The following is a 21,456-nucleotide window of genomic DNA, read 5'->3' on the forward strand; positions in this document are numbered from 1 at the left end:
TCATCTCTAGAAAATTGCTTCGTCTCTTAAAGATTCTAATAAAAAGAAAAAGTAGGACAATTTGAGTTCGTAAATAGGTAGGTATATAAAAAGGAAAAGAAGCAATAAAATTCCATTTATTTATAAGATAATCATCCTTCAAAAGAATATAAATTTGTTTCGTAATAAAATAGTTTCAGAGATCTAATACATAATGTGCCAACCGTCCCAGTTTTGGTTGTAGTTTTAGCAAATAGATAGGTAAGTAAGTACATTATCTTCTATGTTTTTTTTTTTATTTCTCGGGAAAAAGATGTTCAAATATCTACATTTAGTACCTTAGATTACTAAGTTTGTTACATAAAACCATATACATTTATAATTTTATAGATACACTAATTATCTACAATCTGCATACTAACCTACTTATAACAGACCTTTCAGATTAAACTATTATAATATTGTTAATAAGTATTCCATTGTCTACTTTAATTTATTTCCTTAGCTATGTCGTGATTACCTATGTCTTTAGGTACTCATTCATCTGAAAAATATTGCTAATGGCCGCTGTACACGGGTAGAACTAACCTACTACAGTTCAATTCAAAATTAATGGCAGCTCGGAATATCGTACGATCCGATGCGCAAAAAACAATTTTTGCTATTAGCGGGATGTTGAGGGATCTGTGCTTACAGCCTGTGTGCACCCGCACTCGCACCTGCATCTAACTTCCGAACCGCCATTAAGTTTGAATCGAATTGTCTACCAGTTCTCAGTACTCCACCAGTTTTAGTAGAGTAACTGTCATACTGCCACGGTGCTAGCCACTCTACTCTACCATATATTTTAGTACTCTACCAATGGTGTCTACATTAGTAAGTAGCATAGTTAGTATTCTAACGCTCTACTCTACCGTTTACTCTACCTGTGTACAGCGGCGATAATAGTCATTTTCAAATTCAAATTTTTCCTCATTTTATTCTTACAGTTATAAAAATAATAGCAAAACGTGCAACTAGATACGTCTAGTTCTTTTATCCTGTTAAAGTACGTATTATTATAGAAGGAGCTTAAGAATCTTATAATGATTGTCAGGCGCCAGTATATGACATAATAATTGAGATAAAAACTGCAAGATTCTCAGTGTATTCATGGTATTGTAATTCATGCGTACACTTTACGCGGAAAGCGGTCTAAAAATAAAAAATACTTATAGACGTTCTTACTTTAAAGAGCTTGATGAGAAAGTCACTTTTAAATTTTACAAAACATACTTCAAAACACTTAGGCTATTGCATTGTTGTTTGAAAATCCACGAAATACAAAATTTTGTCATCCAGGCGGGCGATGCCACGGGTGGAAAGCTAGTTTATTTTATAGCAATGTTTATTATCATCATTTCTTTACTCAAATATACCCGGAGCTTCACAATTCTTTAATAAACCTCTGGCTAGTGATGATAATGGCCTCAATCAATGCAAAAAATAACTATCAAGCTTTTTCTCCCAGTCATTATGCTGTTTCATTTTATGAGTTATCATAAGCTTCACTTCTCATTTATAAAAGTATTCATGGTAAACATTTTTTTGCAACAAAGTGGAGTCAACATGTTGAAAACATGTTGGCAGACTGTGTTGCATAGTTATCATTGGTTATCATATAATTTTTGGCACATAACTTGACATGTTTTTGAAGAAGTGGGGAAAGTTTAAGTTACAAAGAGTAAATTATTACAGGTGTTTTAGTTCATATAAACATGCGCAAGCTATCACAAGTGGACGACAATTAAATGTACTACGAAAAAGTTATCAAGTTAAGTACGTGCCGGCAACTATACCTAAGTTATAGCGCATGTTGAAAAGTCAGCGAGGAGCGACAACTTTTAAACGAAGCTTTTAGCAACATATTTAAGCAACTGTTGCAAACAAAAAATTACCAGCATGCTTCAAATAACATACGAAACAATCGAACAATAAATTCACAAATACCTTGTTAAATTTATAACCAATCAATAAAGCTTGTTAAAAATCTATAAAACACTCTCGCTAATATTAAGAAAAAGTTTGTAGTAGCTATGTAATGTGTTCTCGAGTAAAAACTTGACTTATCGCTTAATATATCTAAAACATTTTCCGTAAAGTAGGTAAAACGTTTATACAGATCAATATTTTATCTCATATTGTATCGAAGAAATATATGTAGATTGTAGGTACCTTTTCAATATAGCTGATTCATGTACCTATATAACTTAATCTGCTTAAAGCAATTTTTTTTTCATGTTTTGATGCAGTTTCGTCTATATATTCTTTGTATTAGTGTACTTCTTTATTAACGTCGTTTACATGCTATAAGATCATAATATATATTTAATTTAATTTAGGTTTGGTATACGGTAAACTAACTATTAATTAGGTATATAATTATCTATAACTATGTGTTTATCAGTTTATCTCCCTGTTACAAAATAAAATAAGAGAACGAGTAACGACACATATCTAATTGAGAAATTGAGTTAGGGCATTATGCATTTATTGCAACTTCCAGCGAACCAAAATTCTTGTAATAAAAATTGAATCACGTAAATATAATTTTTTATTCGTAAGTTGCACTACAAAAGTAACGTAAGCGGCTAAACCTGCTTTTTATCAATTTCGTATTTTAAAAATATTATATTTTACAGCGATTAAAAATATTATGATTGTTACTGTTTTCTATTTTCATAGTAACCAATAACCATTGATAGAAAAAAGCAAGACAAGTTAAAAATGCCCGCGATTGAAATTAAAACTTAATGAAGCAACTAGATATAAACTATTCTTTTTAGTTTCAAAATAATGATCGAAATTCGATATCCATTGTCCGCTGGGCATGGGAAAGTATATGTTTGAAAACACGTGATCTTTTTTAAACAGTTTATCGCATAGATAAGAATAAAGTGAATTTAAATTTCTAACTGTTATTTAGAGATTTATTGAGGAAGCCAAATAATGTTTCACATTTTAAGAATTTTGCCGCAATTCTGTTCTATAAACCTCTTCTCTTCGTTCTCGTCTTCCAAATTATGAGGAAATTTTGAAATAATTAATTAAAAAAAGCTCTTGCTCTATGTTTTGTTTTAAAATTATTTAATCAACTCTAACCTATAAAAATGATTTACGAAAGTTAAATTGTGAAACATTAAATAATTAACCCGCTTGAATTAGAAATTGTTATTTCTTTTTTCACTGATAAATGATGCTTACTGAAATCAGTTAACAGGTAGGCTAGTAGGGTAGAGGGTAGCGTAGATAAATATACTTGCATTAAAATAATTTTAGGAAAGTAAAAAAACAATTTAATGTCGCACAGATAACATAACTAAATCTACGTATTAATAATCACAGCCTCACAGGCAATAAAGATTTTCATTTCGCGTCTTCATCAACAATTTCAAAATTTTTATATGTAAAACTTCTTTTTTTTAGGTTGCAATTAAGTTGTGTATGTAAAATAAGGATTAGGTACGCTTGCAATCACGCATTTCGCAATAGAAGGGTTAAATTAAAAAATATTGGTATTGTTTTATAATTATTCATTCCGAATATAATAAGACCATCTACATACATTTTTATTTAATATTTTGAAATGCATATAAATAACACTAATGGCGCTCGTTTTTGTAATTTATCTGTGTATTATAGGTACCTGCTCTAAAGGCATTACTAATAAATTCTGAAAAGGTCATAACGGACAAAACATATTTATAGAAATTATTATATTTTAAATAGTACACATTTTTTGTATGCATTTTTTCCCCGTTAAGAATTAACAGAAATAGCACTTTTATTAACTTAGGTTTTTCGTTTTCAAAATCACATCAGGCCAAACCTCATAAACGCACTGAAAATTTATGAAACCGGCTTATCACTACTTAGCGTTCTCTAACACGCAAATTACTTACTCAGAACAGCCACCATAATTTGGTTCACCTTACTGCCCTCCGAGCAGTATTTTTTCACTGTATATTTCAACATTTTCACTTAAAATCACTACAATTTATAAATATAAGTTTATACCGCGGATGCGGGCGCTTAGTGCCGCCGATATTGTACAAATGAGCCGGGCAGCGGTTATGGGTTGACAAATACTAACTATACTTGGCTTTTTAATGTCGTAAGATGGACAGTGTAAGCCCAATGTTATTTGTATGGATATATGGGTATTTGGTATATTAATAGCGTTACATAATTTATGGTTTTTGAACGCTTTTATGTAATTTTAAAGGTCATTAATTATAACTTTGTAAGCTGTGTATCCAGGAGAATGTCTGTTTGTTGGAATAGATTATAGATACATAATTTATATAATATGTATATAGAGTATATATATTTTTTTTAAATAGATAATTTGTTTAGAGTACAAATAGGACATCAAAATTTAAGTAAAAATTTCGCAGTTTTTTTTTGTTAATATTCATAAGTACCTACTGTGATAACATCTTACGATATACGAATAAACTATCCTTCGAAATCAAAAATGCGTAATATTCCTAATAGCGTAAAATGTGCCTTTTAGTATATTCAAAAAGCGTAGCACAACCGTAGCAAAATGAGTGATCAAAAATATTCTGGTAAATACACTGGAAAATACACCTAGCGCCATCTAGTATTCAAGGGAAGTTTTTATTTTAGTTAATACTTCTAACTTCTAGCTAATCGATTCAACTTTAGGAAAACATCCCAATTTTTTAAATTATTATGCTTGGTCTTGGATTTTATGTTAGTAATAATTTCATTTGTTTTGTTTTATTTTCGATGTTATGTAAGTAGTTAACTACGTATGTATTTTTATTTTAATATGTTTGTATAGTTTGTTATGTTAATGTGTGTCGTGCTGTCCATGATGAATAAATGTTACTTTCTTTCTTATTATTCTTAGAATACCTCTTAGAAAAAGCCATCAAATAATAATTAATCAATGCAATTTTTAAAAAAATGTGAAAGCTTGCATATTTTGACGAATTTGTTACTTTATCATGCCAAAATTTCTGAACGGATTATTTACCGCGGGCACGGGTGAAATCGCGGTTACATAAAAATATGCAGTTAATATTAATTAGTTAATACAGATTATAATATCATCTTTATACATTTTTAAATGCAATATTTAATTGTAATATTACACACATTCTAATACAAAGTTGTTGTTATTTTCTTGTGTATGATTTTTCGCGAGTCACGACGACATAATATTTTAGAAATAAAACAGTTTTCGTGAATTTTTTAATTTTTAATGTTACGGGAATTTATTTTAAGGAAAAAACGTCTTTTTGAAAGTCCTCAATTGTTTAAGCTCTAAGGTTGCTCATATTATCTCGCTTAAAATTCATAAAACACCCACGTATCAATTAATCGTTTTTATGAATGAAGCTCTCGTCGGCGGAATGTTAATTACAATATCGTGATAGACTCGAAGCGTAGTGTAAATATAAATACGAAGTTTCATAGTAAAGCTCTTAATTGATACACGATTTGTATGTCTGATTAGATGTAGCGCCGTTCCGGTGTAAGGAGCGTGTACATTTGTCATAATCATTTTTTATTGCACAGATAGTACCTACTAGCTTTCCGCCCGCTTCTTCGCCCACATTTTCAAAGGAAAACCCGCATACTTAGTTCCCGTGCCTGTGGGATTTCCAGGATAAAATCTATCCTGTGTGTTAATCCAAGTTACCCTCTATGTGTGTGCCAAATTTCATTGTTATCGGATCTGTAGTATTTGCATGAAAGCATAATGACATATATACAATATTGAATATAGTACATACATACTCGCAAAATTTCGCATACCTATACAATATAATTTTTGTAGGATGTAACGTAGGTAGGTACTTATTACAAGTGTAGGTAGGTATAAGTCACGTAAGTCACGTATAAGTTCTTGTTATTATTAATATTTGTCTAGACTCTAGACTGCAGTGGATGGTGAGTAGATGCTTTTATCACAGATAATATTATAGGTAATACTAGCTTTTATGAACAATGATTTCTTGTTTAAAATATAGCAAATAATAAGCTTTACTATGGAGATAACAAAATCTAAAAGCACAAATTGTTTGAAGTCATTTATATTTAAAAACATAATTTATATACCTAAGTCACAGACCTAAGTACTTTCTTTGGAATCACAGAAATATCATACTAATATTATAAATGCGAAAGTAACTCTGTCTGTCTGTCTGTCTGTTACTCAATCACGCCTAAACTACTGAACCAATTTGCATGAAATTTGGTATGGAGATATTTTGATACCCGAGAAAGGACATAGGCTACCTTTTATTGCGAAATAAGTACCACGGGCGAAGCCGGGGCGGACCACTAGTACACTATATTTTAATAAACTGAACTTTTTCCTTCAAAGAAGAATCTATACCTCACAGAGTGAAATAAGTAGGTACCTACGTCATGCTGACTCAATCAAAATTAGTACAAACTATAAACTATGTCAATCATTAGACAATTATTATGAGCTGGATTTTCCTTCTCCTGGGCGTGGTGGCTGGTCTGCAGAATGAAGATAGAGCTCAAAGGGTCTGCAGGGCATACGGGTATAATGTGGTAGAAGCTAGGTTTGGGAAAGAAGTACATTTGCTGTGTTTGAAGATGCAGTCTGTAGGTACGTAATTGATTGTAAAAGACTTGAGATGTAGGTGAAGTTGAACGGTTCTTAATTCATAATATGGAATGATGTAGCAGAATTTTATTGTTACTTGTAAATTTTCTCCCTGTCTGTATTTTTTTACAAGAGATAATGGATAGAAGCTTTCTTACCTATCCTTGGATATAAAAAATTACCAGTTCTATACCTATGTATAAATAACATCTAGCAGCTAGCTCTTAGACTTTAGAGCATTAGGATCTAGCTGCGTAAGTATAATTAAAAAAATATAACTATACAAAATTTTACATCACAGTAGAAATAATATGTAGTAGAAAAGAATTGCTTTATCATTTATATCACCATAAATTTCTTTCTTTTGAAAAATTTAAAGAAAATATTAATCATCTCAGTTTTATTTGTCTTTTATACACACAGACAAACACCACTCTTTACCTTCCAGGATCATCCGCGCTAACATCAGACGAGTCAGCTCTGCTACTAGACCCTGAAGTTAACGACGAGCTCACAGACAGATTGTACCCCCTCGGTGACGTCATGATGGCGTACGGGTTCCCCGTAGAGGACCCAGCTGCTGGGTCCGCAGAGGGGTACATTGGAGAGGACCAGCAGTTCTATGGAGTGTTGCATTTAGGTAGGAATATGTGCCGAGGAGACTAGCATAGCATTCGTTTTAGGTGGATTGAAATAAGTAAAACTAAACTGCGTGCAAACTAGACTAACTTTAAATGAGACCAACTGAAAAATCATCACAATCAATTATTCTCCCAACAAAAGTTCTGAGGTAAAAAACACAAAAAGTCGTCAATTTTTTTTAAGGTCGGTTAAAAATATAAGTGACATGATGATAGCATGGTTTAATATTAATGATTTCTTAATTCTTTACCATTAGCATTCATTCCGATCAAGTCTCTCACGACTATTTCACGTGATAGCTCTGCAAAATCTCTTGCATATAAATATGCATTTTAATATATTTTTTCCTTTTTTACCTCATTTTGTAGAAACATTATGTAACCAACTAATCCAAGCATTTTTTTATTGTCTGCATTGATGTGGATGTATATTTTTATCGCAGGATTACGAAGATATGATGCTAAGCTAAATAAAAATTGAATTGAATTGAACACAAATGCCGAAGAGGGTAAAATCTTTGAAACTCCAAAAATGGCTTTTAACTGTTTTCAAAGTTTTAAACGTAGGGAATGAAAAAGCTTTTACTGTACCAAAAAATAATAATTTTGATAACTTCAAAGGTACAAGCGTAACTCATATATACTTCCTTATTTCCTCCCTTATTCACTCCTATTATATCCTCCCAGCTCTTTACTGGGATCAAAAAAAAATCATAAATACTTATTCTTAATTTTAAAAACTTAGTCTTCTACATGCTAATGAAGGGAACCGACGGACGTCCATAACAGCCGAGAATGTTTTATTAATTTTTATTAACTAGGTAATACTTTATAGCGCATATTGATTACCTAAATTAATTCGACACTTGATTATTATGTGTCCAATATCCTACAGATAACTATATGTCCTACAGATAAAATTCATAGTGCAACGAATATTCTTCAAAGTTAATGTTTCACTTTGCATTTTCCGTGTCTGTAATTGATAGAGACAAAAGTATAAGTAGGTACAATAAAGAACATACAAGTGATAACTGCGTTAAAAACAACCGACTTCAAACTTGCACTTGCAAAATTTACAAATACCTACAGACAAAAATGCTCATAAAATAAAAACTACTGGGCCTATCCGAATAAAATTTTTATGGGACCAATTCGACACCATCCCGCATCGAACAAAAAAAGAATCACGTAAATCGGTTCAGAAACCTCGGAGTAATCGGTGTACATACATAAAAAAAAAAAATACCGGCCGAATTGATAACCTCCTCCTTTTTTTTGAAGTCGGTTAAAAACCCAAAGTTGCGTCATATTGTTTTCGTCGTTTCTACTGCTACCACTTCTACATAAATATATTTAAAAAAATTTGCTAGTAAAATAATTAAGATAATTTTCAGGTAACAGAACACTCCACGCGGATCCTTACGGCCGCGACGACCTGAGCAAGAAGTTTGGAAGGTTCGAGAACGACCACGTGGCGGCGCCGCGGCAACCTCGCAGCGATCATGCACAGGTGATCAGGTGATGCTTTTTATAGCTTTTAGATTCTCTTTTAGTTATTCTTCTTTGATAAAAGGAATATTCATTGCATAAGCTAGTAAAGTATCAATTCGAGTAGGTAATTCCTGGGATTCCTGCGTTTAACAAAACTCTTCAGCGTTGCAATATTAGTCTCTATATTTATTTTTTCATCATCCTTCATGAATATTTCTCATTTATCTTGGGAAGAACCTCTCTGAAATGATTAAACTACCATTTTTCATTAATTTTCTAGTAGAAAATTCTGTTCTAGTAATAATATATTGTCTATCGTTAACTGTGCAAAAATTTGCAGAATTTTTCTCTGTAGAATACCTACACACTACATTTTAAAAGACAATCTACTATAGGAAGGTACTGGCTATGCTCGACTACCCTACTTCCCATACCGCTACCAAAATCGAGCACGTAAGCCAGGTATTGCGAGATCCAGGATTTGCGACTTACTGCTTTTGGCGGATAAGGAGTTTTTTGACAAGGTTCGTAAATTATTAGCTCTAGGTATGTGTTTACTTTTTCAATTCGGTATCCATCCATCCATAATAATTTTGATATGCTAGTATCTCGCTCAAAATATAAAACGAATTTTAAGAAACGAAGCCCCGTCCGTAATTCATCGAGAGGTTTTTGCTTTCCAAATAATATACTCGAAAAGAAAAAAAAATCCTTTTCTCGCGTATTCTAATCTATACTTATATTATAAAGCTGAAGAGTTTGTTTGTTTGTTTGTATGTTTGTTTGTTTGTTTGTTTGAACGCGCTAATCTCGGGAACTACTGGTCCGATTTGAAAAATTATTTCGGTGTTAGATAGCTCATTTATCGAGGAAGGCTATAGGCTATATATCATCACGCTACGACTAACAGGAGTGGAGCCACGGGGGTGAAACCGCGCGGAGCAGCTAGTATCCAATAAATCTAGAATAGATCGATCTTGGCCCTGAATGTATTAATTAATTTTAAATCACATTAATTTTTGTAAAGGATGCTAACTCGAGCCTTAAACACGTCTTGCGAAGAATGATACACGCGGTAGCGCAGGCGGACATCATATTTAGGAACGCAGATTTTAACGAAGATGGTATACCTGATAATATTGGTAAGCCTGAGAATATTATTATTATACTAACAATCAGAACATCAACACAACATAGGCACGAGAATAACAATTATTTTCGGTTCTCAAATTTTTGTGGTACCTATATTACATTATCTATCATTTATCAACGAATTCACTGAGAATGTCGCCAACGGTCGCCAACACAACTAGAAAAAAAAATGTACTTAAATCTAGTTTTGATATTAATCGTGTTCAAATAGAAGAGGTCAAAGAAATGAGGGACTTGGGTATTGTGATTGATGGGAGCTTAAAGTTTAATTCGCATTTTGACACAATTGTTAAAAAGGCGAATCAGATGGTTGGTTTCTTGAAAAGAAACACAAAAGGATTCCGTTTTAATAGTACCCGGATTATTCTGTACAATAGTATGGCTCGCAGTGTACTTGAATACTCAAGTGTCGCTTGGAACCCCTACTTCACCGTTCACTCTCAACGACTGGAGGCTGTACAGCGTAGGTTCACTCGGTATCTTGCCTTTATTTCACCTGGCATTTCGCATAGACGCCCATACTATGATAGATTAGCTTTTTTCAAAATGGATAAACTTCAGGACAGAAGAGTCACCCTAGACTTAACATTTTTGTTTAAATTGTTAAACGGAACAATCGATAGCCCAGATTTGCTCAATAGTATAATGTTTAATGCTCCCCGTTCGATTCCCAGAAAACCTATCCGAACTTTCAGCGTTCCAACTTGTAGAACAACTCTCGGTTCAAACTCACCAGTTTTTCGCTTATTGAGAACCTACAATGAATACCTCACTAAAGTTCCGAACCTTGATATTTTTCACGATAGTTTGCCAATGTTTAAACGAAAAGTGCACGGATCATATCACATCAAGTTTTAGAATTAAGCAATATTGAATTAATATACTTATTTTAGTTGTATAAAACATCCTCATTGACTACATTTATCTTTAGTTTTTCTTGTAATGCTGTGTACATCTATAATAGGGTCAAGCATTAGAATATTCTTACTTTGTATTTATTATTAAGGAATGATGTATGCGTGATCTGTCGATGTACCCTAATAAATAAATAAATAAACGGTCAAATTAAGATGTTTTAGCTTTGCAAAGCTAGCAAAAAATAGTCACTGTAACACAAAGTAAAATATAAGATTGTTAGAGATGATAAACGCATGAATATAAACATTTATTGGAGACAGTAGCAGTGGAAATCCACAAAATCAACATTCAACGAGAACATGGCACATAATACTATATTATATTGATAACCATTCTAGGTTTCTCCGTAAAGTACATCCTAGTGCTAACATCACACGAGACCAACGGGCGCGTGTTTGGCGACCTCTCGAATGAGCGGTCAGTGGACGGGAGATCGTATCTCATGCGCTTCGCCAGACTGCGCAGGTTGTCTGAAGTTTGCCTGGGCGTCGCTTTCTCTGGGCACGCGTTTAATAATCGGACGCTTGGGTTGAGGTAAAGGTTTTTAAGAACGTATTTTTACTATTTATTAAATTATGCAGTTCAAATGGATTTGATATTTGGCGGAGGAATCAAATTCCTGCAGATTATAGGGCACCGTCATATGACAAAAATAACGTTCTGATCTGTTAGTCAACCAGAACAGCTAAAAGATCTCTATTTCACTACGCCAACTGAAAACATGGTATTCCAAATGATACGTAAAAGATAGAACATAATATATTTTATGTTTTACTACAACAAATTCCATACACGTGGAACCTAATTATAGTTACATCTACCTACCTACTTATATTTTATTTTTTGAATTTTCAAACATCTAAGCTTACTTAAATTAATTTCCTTTACTTTTCGGCTTAATTTTATTTTATTTTACTCTTTCATTTATTGTTCTTGTATTGTTTTGTTTCATGTTGTGTTGTTTTAATTTTAATTATTGTATTCTGTGTTAATTGTGTTTATTATTGTAGAGTCAAATAAATGTTCTTTCTTTCTTTCTAAAACACGGTCTATTTGCAGTTTCACGTCACTAGGGGGCGGTATGGGCGGCGCGGCGGGCGGTCTGTGCGATCGACGCGCGTTCGGCCGCTCGTTCAACACGCTCGCGGTAGCGCACGCGACGGCAGACGGGTTAGAGAGAGTACCTGAGAGGATTGCTGCTTTGACGCTTGCACATGAGATGGGTCAGACATTTCTCTAAATTATTGCAGTTTCTCACTAGGTCTGTGCGAAACACATGCATATTACACACAAATATTACGGTAAAACAATTAATGTTCAGAACACATCGTGGCATTTGATTATTGCCACAACATAGAGCGCGAGCGTTTTAGAGACGCAACACGAATTTCGCGATGTAGCTCTGTTACTGGATCCACACCACATAATGAGCTATTGTTTTCGCTCAATGGATATTTTCGGTGTTTTGAGCGTAACATAATACGTGCAAAAATACTTATTTCTACGTATTCCAGGGCACAGTTTCGGTGCGCACCACGACGACAACTTCCCCAACCCCGAATGCCGCGGTTATCTCATGGGATCCCAGTCTTCCACTTCAGAGACGGGACATAAATACGAGTTCTCACTGTGCAGTAAGCGACTGGTTGCAGCTACTTTGAGCAGCATGAGCTATTGCATGGCGGTGGTTGATAGGCCTTATTGTGGGAATGGTAAAGTATATACTATAATCGTATTGACGTAAAATAAACGCTCACAATCACGTTCAAAAAATGTCCAAAGCAAAACTCTGCCTATCCGTCTATTGGGCAGAGTTTTGTATTGAGCGATACAATAAATATTGAACATAACTGCAAAGAAATATATTTCATTCCATCAATGTTTTATACTACATCATCCGGGCTTATTATTTTTACGACTTTTAAATAGACGATTGAGAGTAGTTTCAAGTGCGTTAATGCATTAAATATAACATTAAAACCGAATCATTTTACACGTAGGGACGTATGGACGTGTCAATTGTTTCGATTTCAAATTCAATTCGATTCTGTTCATGAAGTCGACACTATAAAATAAAAATTACACACAGGTATAGTCGAAGAAGGCGAAGCGTGTGATTGCGGGCTGCCATTCCACTGTAACAGCCGGGATCCGTGCTGCACACCGCGGGCGGGAGGAGCTCTCGCTTTCGAAGATGGGTAAATTTATCTATTCTTCTTGAAAATAAACTAAAATATTTATTGTACTATTAAATTCGATGACATTTCTCTATCTACACTTCCAACACATGCACATCCCACTTGTTCTATTATAGAAAGTACCTGATGCGCTGAAATTACAAAGGGTATCGTTATTATTCTTCAGATCATGCAGAAAAACCGAAACCAAATAAACTTACCCATTTCAATTGTAGCTTGCAAACATTCATTTAAATTTCGTTTGATGCATAAGTCTTATAAGATAAAAAATGGTGGCAAAAATGACAGTTTTTCGATCAGAACTTTTTTTTCAGTGCTCTTCACAAGGAGGGCTGTTCCGTGGCACCGACGGCTACATGTCATCCGTCACAGGGCTTGTGCTGTAAAGCGGACTGTCATTTCGCTAATCTCACTAAGAGTGGAATTGTTAGTGCTATAAAAAAATATTACTAGTTAATTAATTAAAATAGAAGAGATCAGATCAGATCAGATACATACAGTTGCCGGCACGTAACTTGACACCTTTTAGCGTAGTGGAGGAAGCTTGAGCATGTGTAAACTTCATATGCAAACTTCTCCCACTACGCCAAAAACTTGTCAAGTTATGTGTCGACAAGTACCTAAGTATACAGTTCGATTCAAACTTAATGGCGGTTCGGAAGTTAGTTACGAGTACACGTCTCTCAACGTCCCACTGATATCTTAAAAAATAGTTTTCTGCGCATCGGATCGTACGACGTTCCGAGCCGCCAATAAGTTTGAATCGAACTGTACCAACAATTTTTTGCACTATTAATTCGCTGCACTATTAACTTACTTCAGTTATTTTACCTTAACATTTCAGACGCGCTTATAATTTGTATAAACACATTTATATCACATCGATATCCATACTAAAAGATATTATTATCATTATTCAGGATTGCACATGGCAAGACATGGCGTGCACATGTGTCAACACGCACGGCTGTCGGTGCGGTCTTGGCGGGAAATGCTTAACTGACAGGAGCTGTCATGGCGCAGAATGTGCGACTCTGGGGCTAAGGGAATGTACATGTCCGAAAACAGGCATTGTAATTATTAATATTAAACAAATAGAAGGATATCATTTAATAAAATTTAATATAAAATCTGTCCATAAACTGCAAATAAATTGCAATGAGTTAGTATAGGTCGTTCAAAATGTTAAATAACTATTTACATTTCTCGGTGACATATTTAAAAGTACTAATTAAATAAATGTACTGAATATAAACCGGGATTATACTTTTATCATTGTATCTCAAAAATCTAACCATTAAAATATTTCAGGGTGGTGTTCTAGAGGAACTCAAAATGTGTGGTATCTGCTGTCTTTTATACGATGGCAACACTACGAAGTGCGTAGGCGCTGAAATCGCAGCCAAATATGCTATGGCGGCAAACTTATTACCAAATGACTGGCCCGACCCTCAGTATGTAGGACGTGCGTACTTTTAATTCCCAGTTAACCTATTATAATATGTATGAAAACGTTTTTCTTTTCTCTTAAAATCTTAAAAATAGAGGAATACAATTTTTGAATATCATATTATTACTAGTGGTCCGCCCCGGCTTCGCCCGTGGTACATATTAAAAATAGATGTTGGCTGATTCTCAGACTTACCCGATATGCACAGAAAATTTCATGAGAATCGGTCCAGCCGTTTTGGAGGAGTATGCGGTAACTAACATTGTGACACGGGAATTTTATATATTATAAGATTAACCAAAATAGTATATAACGTATATGCCAAAATCGTCGCCTTAGTCCATGACGTGATGGTATTGCCATGACGCGACCTTTAAAATTTTACTCTCAACGCGCCTAACATGTTTCACTTCAAAGAATGCACGATTAAGTTTAACATTAATACGATTTTATAAAATTTTCAGCAAATATAACACTAAACATTTGCAACACCACAACCTGTACGTCTCGTAACATTCGCGCGTGGAGCGCTGGCGATGTGTGCGTTATGAACAACGCGGTGGGCGTGTGTTCACCGCGCGGCGTGTGCAAGAGCGTCAAAGTGTTGCCAGCTTCGAATATTTACCCTGATGTTGTGGTAATTTTTACTTGGTTAATCTATACTAATATTATTTGGGGGAGAGAAATTTTGTTTGTCCATTTAAATAAAACATTTTTCAATTTGTAAGCTTGATAAGCTATTTGTTGAAAGTCGTGTGTGAAGTGTCGTGTGTGAAGTGTCGTATTTATAGTGTCTGGATGGAGTGTTGTATGTGAAGTGTCGTGTTTGAGTGTCGTGTGTGAAGTGTCGTGTGTGAAGTGTCGTGTGTGAAATGTCGTGTGTGAAGTGTCGCGTGTGAAGTGTCATGTGTGAAGTGTCGTGTGTGAAGTGCCGTGTGTGAAGTGACGTGTGTGAAGTGTCGTGTATGAAGTGTCGTGTTTGAGTGTCGTGTGTGAAGTGTCGTGTGTGAAGTGTCGTATAAGATGTGTCGTGTGTGAAGTGTCGTGTGTGAAGTGTCGTGTGTGAAGTGTCGTGTTTGAGTGTCGTGTGTGAAGTGTCGTGTTTGAGTGTCGTGTGTGAAGTGTCGTGTTTGAGTGTCGTGTGTGAAGTGTCGTGTTTGAGTGTCGTGTGTGAAGTGTCGTGTGTGAAGTGTCGTGTTTGAGAGTCGTATTAATAGTGTCTGGATGGAGTGTCGTGTGTGAAGTGTCGTGTGTGAAGTGTCGTGATTGAGTGTCGTGTGTGAAGTGTCGTGTGTGAAGTGTCGTGTGTGAAGTGTCGTGTTTGAGTGTCGTGTGTGAAGTGTCGTGTGTGAAGTGTCGTGTTTGAGTGTCGTGTGTGAAGTGTCGTGTTTGAGTGTCGTGTTTGAGTGTCGTGTGTGAAGTGTCGTGTGTGAAGTGTCGTGTGTGAAGTGTCGTGTTTGAGTGTCGTGTGTGAAGTGTCGTGTTTGATTGTCGTGTGTGAAGTGTCGTGTGTGAAGTGTCGTGTGTGAAGTGTCGTGTGTGAAGTGTCGTGTGCGAAGTGTCATGTGTGAAGTGTCGTGTGTAAAGTGTCGTATTTATAGTGTCTGGATGGAGTGTCGTGTGTGAAGTGTCGTGTGTGAAGTGTCGTGTGTGATGTGTCGTGTGTGAAGTGTCGTGTGTGAAGTGTCGTGTGTGAAGTGTTGTGTGTGAAGTGTCGTGTGTGAAGTGTCGTGTTTGAGTGTCGTGTGTGAAGTGTCGTGTGTGAAGTGTCGTGTTTGAGTGTCGTGTGTGAAGTGTCGTATTTATAGTGAAGTGTCGTGTGTGAAGTGTCGTGTGTGAAGTGTCGTGTTTGAGTGTCGTGTGTGAAGTGTCGTGTGTGAAGTGTCGTGTTTGAGTGTCGTGTGTCAAGTGTCGTGTGTGAAGTGTCGTGTGTGAAGTGTCGTGTGTGAAGTGTCGTGTTTGAGTGTCGTGTGTGAAGTGTCGTGTGTGAAGTGTCGTGTTTGAGTGTCGTGTGTGAAGTGTCGTGTTTGAGTGTCGTGTTTGAGTGTCGTGTGTGAAGTGTCATGTGTGAAGTGTCGTGTTTGAGTGTCGTGTGTGAAGTGTCGTGTTTGAGTGTCGTGTGTGAAGTGTCGTGTTTGAGTGTCGTGTGTGAAGTGTCGTGTTTGAGAGTCGTATTAATAGTGTCTGGATGGAGTGTCGTGTGTGAAGTGTCGTGTTTGAGTGTCGTGTGTGAAGTGTCGTGTTTGATTGTCGTGTGTGAAGTGTCGTGTGTGAAGTGTCGTGTTTGAGTGTCGTGTGTGAAGTGTCGTGTTTGAGTGTCGTGTGTGAAGTGTCGTGTTTGAGTGTCGTGAGTGAAGTGTCGTGTGTGAAGTGTCGTGTTTGAGTGTCGTGTGTGAAGTGTCGTGTTTGAGTGTCGTGTGTGAAGTGTCGTGTGTGAAGTGTCGTGTGTGAAGTGTTGTGTGTGAAGTGTCGTGTGTGAAGTGTCGTGTTTGAGTGTCGTGTGTGAAGTGTCGTGTGTGAAGTGTCGTGTTTGAGTGTCGTGTGTGAAGTGTCGTATTTATAGTGAAGTGTCGTGTGTGAAGTGTCGTGTGTGAAGTGTCGTGTGTTAAGTGTCGTGTTTGAAGTGTCGTGTTTGAGTGTCGTGTGTGAAGTGTCGTGTTTGAGAGTCGTATTAATAGTGTCTGGATGGAGTGTCGTGTGTGAAGTGTCGTGTTTGAGTGTCGTGTGTCAAGTGTCGTGTGTGAAGTGTCGTGTGTGAAGTGTCGTGTGTGAAGTGTCGTGTTTGAGTGTCGTGTGTGAAGTGTCGTGTGTGAAGTGTCGTGTTTGAGTGTCGTGTGTGAAGTGTCGTGTTTGAGTGTCGTGTTTGAGTGTCGTGTGTGAAGTGTCATGTGTGAAGTGTCGTGTTTGAGTGTCGTGTGTGAAGTGTCGTGTTTGAGTGTCGTGTGTGAAGTGTCGTGTTTGAGTGTCGTGTGTGAAGTGTCGTGTTTGAGAGTCGTATTAATAGTGTCTGGATGGAGTGTCGTGTGTGAAGTGTCGTGTTTGAGTGTCGTGTGTGAAGTGTCGTGTTTGATTGTCGTGTGTGAAGTGTCGTGTGTGAAGTGTCGTGTTTGAGTGTCGTGTGTGAAGTGTCGTGTTTGAGTGTCGTGTGTGAAGTGTCGTGTTTGAGTGTCGTGAGTGAAGTGTCGTGTGTGAAGTGTCGTGTTTGAGTGTCGTGTGTGAAGTGTCGTGTTTGAGTGTCGTGTGTGAAGTGTCGTGTGTGAAGTGTCGTGTGTGAAGTGTTGTGTGTGAAGTGTCGTGTGTGAAGTGTCGTGTTTGAGTGTCGTGTGTGAAGTGTCGTGTGTGAAGTGTCGTGTTTGAGTGTCGTGTGTGAAGTGTCGTATTTATAGTGAAGTGTCGTGTGTGAAGTGTCGTGTGTCAAGTGTCGTGTGTGAAGTGTCGTGTTTGAGTGTCGTGTGTGAAGTGTCGTGTTTGAGTGTCGTGTGAAGTGTCGTGTTTGAGTGTCGTGTGTGAAGTGTCGTGTGTCAAGTGTCGTGTGTGAAGTGTCGTGTTTGAGTGTCGTGTGTGAAGTGTCGTATTTATAGTGAAGTGTCGTGTGTGAAGTGTCGTGTGTCAAGTGTCGTGTGTGAAGTGTCGTGTTTGAGTGTCGTGTGTGAAGTGTCGTGTTTGAGTGTCGTGTGAAGTGTCGTGTTTGAGTGTCGTGTGTGAAGTGTCGTGTGTCAAGTGTCGTGTGTGAAGTGTCGTGTTTGAGTGTCGTGTGTGAAGTGTCGTGTTTGAGTGTCGTGTGAAGTGTCGTGTTTGAGTGTCGTGTGTGAAGTGTCGTGTTTGAGTGTCGTGTGTGAAGTGTCGTGTGTGAAGTGTCGTGTTTGAGTGTCGTGTGTGAAGTGTCGTGTTTGAGTGTCGTGTGTGAAGTGTCGTGTTTGAGTGTCGTGAGTGAAGTGTCGTGTGTGAAGTGTCGTGTTTGAGTGTCGTGTGTGAAGTGTCGTGTTTGAGTGTCGTGTGTGAAGTGTCGTGTGTGAAGTGTCGTGTTTGAGTGTCGTGTGTGAAGTGTCGTGTTTGATTGTCGTGTGTGAAGTGTCGTGTGTGAAGTGTCGTGTTTGAGTGTCGTGTGTGAAGTGTCGTGTTTGAGTGTCGTGTCTGAAGTGTCGTGTTTGAGTGTCGTGTGTGAAGTGTCGTGTTTGAGTGTCGTGTGAAGTGTCGTGTTTGAGTGTCGTGTGTGAAGTGTCGTGTTTGAGTGTCGTGTGTGAAGTGTCGTGTGTGAAGTGTCGTGTTTGAGTGTCGTGTGTGAAGTGTCGTGTTTGAGTGTCGTGTGTGAAGTGTCGTGTTTGAGTGTCGTGAGTGAAGTGTCGTGTGTGAAGTGTCGTGTTTGAGTGTCGTGTGTGAAGTGTCGTGTTTGAGTGTCGTGTGTGAAGTGTCGTGTGTGAAGTGTCGTGTTTGAGTGTCGTGTGTGAAGTGTCTTGTGTGAAGTGTCGTGTTTGAGTGTCGTGTGTGAAGTGTCGTGTGTGAAGTGTCGTGTGTGAAGTGTCGTGTTTGAGTGTCGTGTTTGAGTGTCGTGTGTGAAGTGTCGTGTGTGAAGTGTCGTGTGTGAAGTGTCGTGTTTGAGTGTCGTGTGTGAAGTGTCGTGTTTGTTGTCGTGTGTGAAGTGTCGTGTGTGAAGTGTCGTGTTTGAGTGTCGTGTGTGAAGTGTCGTGTTTGAGTGTCGTGTGTGAAGTGTCGTGTGTGAAGTGTCGTGTGTGAAGTGTCGTGTTTGAGTGTCGTGTGTGAAGTGTCGTGTCTGAAGTGTCGTGTTTGAGTGTCGTATGTGAAGTGTCGTGTGTGAAGTGTCGTGTGTGAAGTGTCGTGTGTGAAGTGTCGTGTGAAGTGTCGTGTTTGAGTGTCGTGTGTGAAGTGTCGTGTTTGAGTGTCGTGTGTGAAGTGTCGTGTGTGAAGTGTCGTGTTTGAGTGTCGTGTGTGAAGTGTCGTGTTTGAGTGTCGTGTGTGAAGTGTCGTGTTTGAGTGTCGTGTGTGAAGTGTCGTGTGTGAAGTGTCGTGTTTGAGTGTCATGTGTGAAGTGTCGTGTTTGAGTGTCGTGTGTGAAGTGTCGTGTGTGAAGTGTCGTGTGTGAAGTGTCGTGTTTGAGTGTCGTGTGTGAAGTGTCGTGTTTGAGTGTCGTGTGTTAAGTGTCTGGATGGAATGTCGTGTGTGAAGTGTCGTGATTGAGTGTCGTGTGTGAAGTGTCGTGATTGAGTGTCGTGTGTGAAGTGTCGTGTGTCAAGTGTCGTGTTTGAGTGTCGTGTGTGAATTGTCGTGTGTGATGTGTCGTGTGTGAAGTGTCGTGTGTGAAGTGTCGTGTGTGAAGTGTCGTGTGTGAAGTGTCGTGTGTGAAGTGTCGTGTTTGAGTGTCGTGTGTGAAGTGTCGTATTTATAGTGAAGTGTCGTGTGTGAAGTGTCGTGTTTGAGTGTCGTGTGTGAAGTGTCGTGTTTGAGTGTCGTGTGTGAAGTGTCGTGTGTCTAGTGTCGTGTGTGAAGTGTCGTGTGTGAAGTGTCGTGTGTGAAGTGTAGTGTTTGAGTGTCGTGTGTGAAGTGTCGTGTGTGAAGTGTCGTGTTCGAGTGTCGTGTGTGAAGTGTCGTGTGTGAAGTGTAGTGTTTGAGTGTCGTGTGTGAAGTGTCGTGTGTGAAGTGTCGTGTTCGAGTGTCGTGTGTGAAGTGTCGTGTGTGAAGTGTGGTGTGTGACCCGGCGAATCAGTTTTTGTAAAGTAAAAAGTAGAGATGCGCCGAATAGTGGTTTCACCGAATAACCGAATACCGAATACTATTCGGTTAAAACCTTACCGAACCGAATATTCGGCCGAATTATTCGGTTCAATGTTTTGATGTGTTTTGATGCGTAAACGGATTCTAACGGGTCGCAAGTAGCTGCTGGCTCGGTGGCGAGCGAGCCTTACCTCACCGTCTGCCACTCGCGTATATCGCCCGCGCACTCCGTGCCGTCTCAGTTGTGTTGAAACATCGCACGAATACGTTACAAATTAAAACAAAAAATATTAAAATTTTTATATTGTTTAAAAGTTTTATATTTTTACTTTAAGTTAGTGTTTGCAACATGAGCGGACGTAAAAGATCGCGAGCTTGGGACTTTTTTGATGAAATGCAAGATGACAAAACAAAAGTTAAGTGTAATTTGTGTGATTATGTTATTTTTCGTGTGTCATATTCTATTGGGACTAAAAGCATTGTCTTCAGACTTCAGGATTTAAAGTATAATAAATATTAAATACTAACTCAGTGCTAATAATAAACATGATTAAATTATGTTGATGTAAATTTACAAAATAAACGTTGATTTGAAATGTAATGATTGTTTTATTTTATACTAGCTTTCCGCCGGCGGCTCTGCCCGCGGTTTCAAAGAAAAACTCGCATAGTTCCCGTTCCCGTGGAATTTCCGGGATAAAACCTATCCTATATTACTCGTGGATAATGTAGCTTTCGAATGGTAAAAGAATTTTTTAAATCGGTCCAGTAGTTTATGAGCCTATTCATTACAATCAAACAAACAAAGTTTTCCTCTTTATAATATTAGTGTAGATACCTTAGGTTCAACACATTCTTCATAGGATTTCTTTGACTTGTGCAGTTTAGTATGACATAAATCATTCATAATATGAAGTTATTTATTTAGTTCTATAGCCAAGAAAGTAGAAACACTCATACCGAATATATTCGGCACCTAAACCGAATAATTCGGCCGAATACGAATAGTGAAAAAGTTGCCGAATATGCCGAATACCGAATATGTATTCGGTATTCGGCGCATCCCTAGTAAAAAGTAATAAAGTGCGAAACGTTATAATTCGTCAAGTATATTTAATTAACCTAATATTGTATATTATTATTTTACAGAGTATAAATTTAATGAGTCAAAGAAGTGGTGCATCGAAAATATTAAAATCAAGCAGAATATTTTTTATAACAGTTTTATTGATCATATAATAA

At 37.2% G+C, this 21,456-nt stretch overlaps 2 protein-coding genes across 2 annotated transcripts in view; one reads left to right on the plus strand and one right to left on the minus strand.

The window, feature by feature from the left end:
- Window positions 1-4,083, minus strand: part of LOC123701925 (facilitated trehalose transporter Tret1-like) — a 28,277-nt gene extending 24,194 nt beyond the window's left edge. The window contains exon 1 of the mRNA XM_045649548.1: window positions 3,921-4,083. Within this exon, the coding sequence (XP_045505504.1) occupies window positions 3,921-3,993 (73 nt within the window). The 5' untranslated portion in view covers window positions 3,994-4,083. The remainder of the gene's footprint in view (window positions 1-3,920) is intronic.
- Window positions 4,084-6,483: 2,400 nt separating this feature from the next.
- LOC123701955 (disintegrin and metalloproteinase domain-containing protein 10-like) lies at window positions 6,484-21,453 on the plus strand. Its single transcript, XM_045649589.1, has 14 exons — window positions 6,484-6,634; window positions 7,080-7,271; window positions 8,670-8,785; window positions 9,162-9,290; window positions 9,794-9,908; window positions 11,175-11,370; window positions 11,896-12,059; window positions 12,351-12,548; window positions 12,926-13,034; window positions 13,349-13,460; window positions 13,955-14,107; window positions 14,346-14,499; window positions 14,949-15,121; window positions 21,364-21,453. The coding sequence occupies exons 1-14, from the start codon at window positions 6,484-6,486 to the stop codon at window positions 21,451-21,453; spliced, it is 2,052 nt and encodes a 683-aa protein (XP_045505545.1).
- Window positions 21,454-21,456: the final 3 nt, after the last annotated feature.

Source organism: Colias croceus, chromosome 22, assembly GCF_905220415.1.
Source record: "Colias croceus chromosome 22, ilColCroc2.1".
In the NCBI taxonomy this organism is placed as follows: Eukaryota; Metazoa; Arthropoda; class Insecta; order Lepidoptera; family Pieridae; genus Colias; species Colias croceus.

Bases quoted from the DNA above. Each gene is read 5' to 3' on its own strand.
- LOC123701955 (XM_045649589.1), top strand. From the start codon at position 6,484: ATGAGCTGGATTTTCCTTCTCCTGGGCGTGGTGGCTGGTCTGCAGAAT. The intron at 14,108-14,345 runs GTAATTATTAAT...AAAATATTTCAG, and splicing joins CATGTCCGAAAACAGGCATT to GGTGGTGTTCTAGAGGAACT. The intron at 14,500-14,948 runs GTGCGTACTTTT...TAAAATTTTCAG, and splicing joins CGACCCTCAGTATGTAGGAC to CAAATATAACACTAAACATT.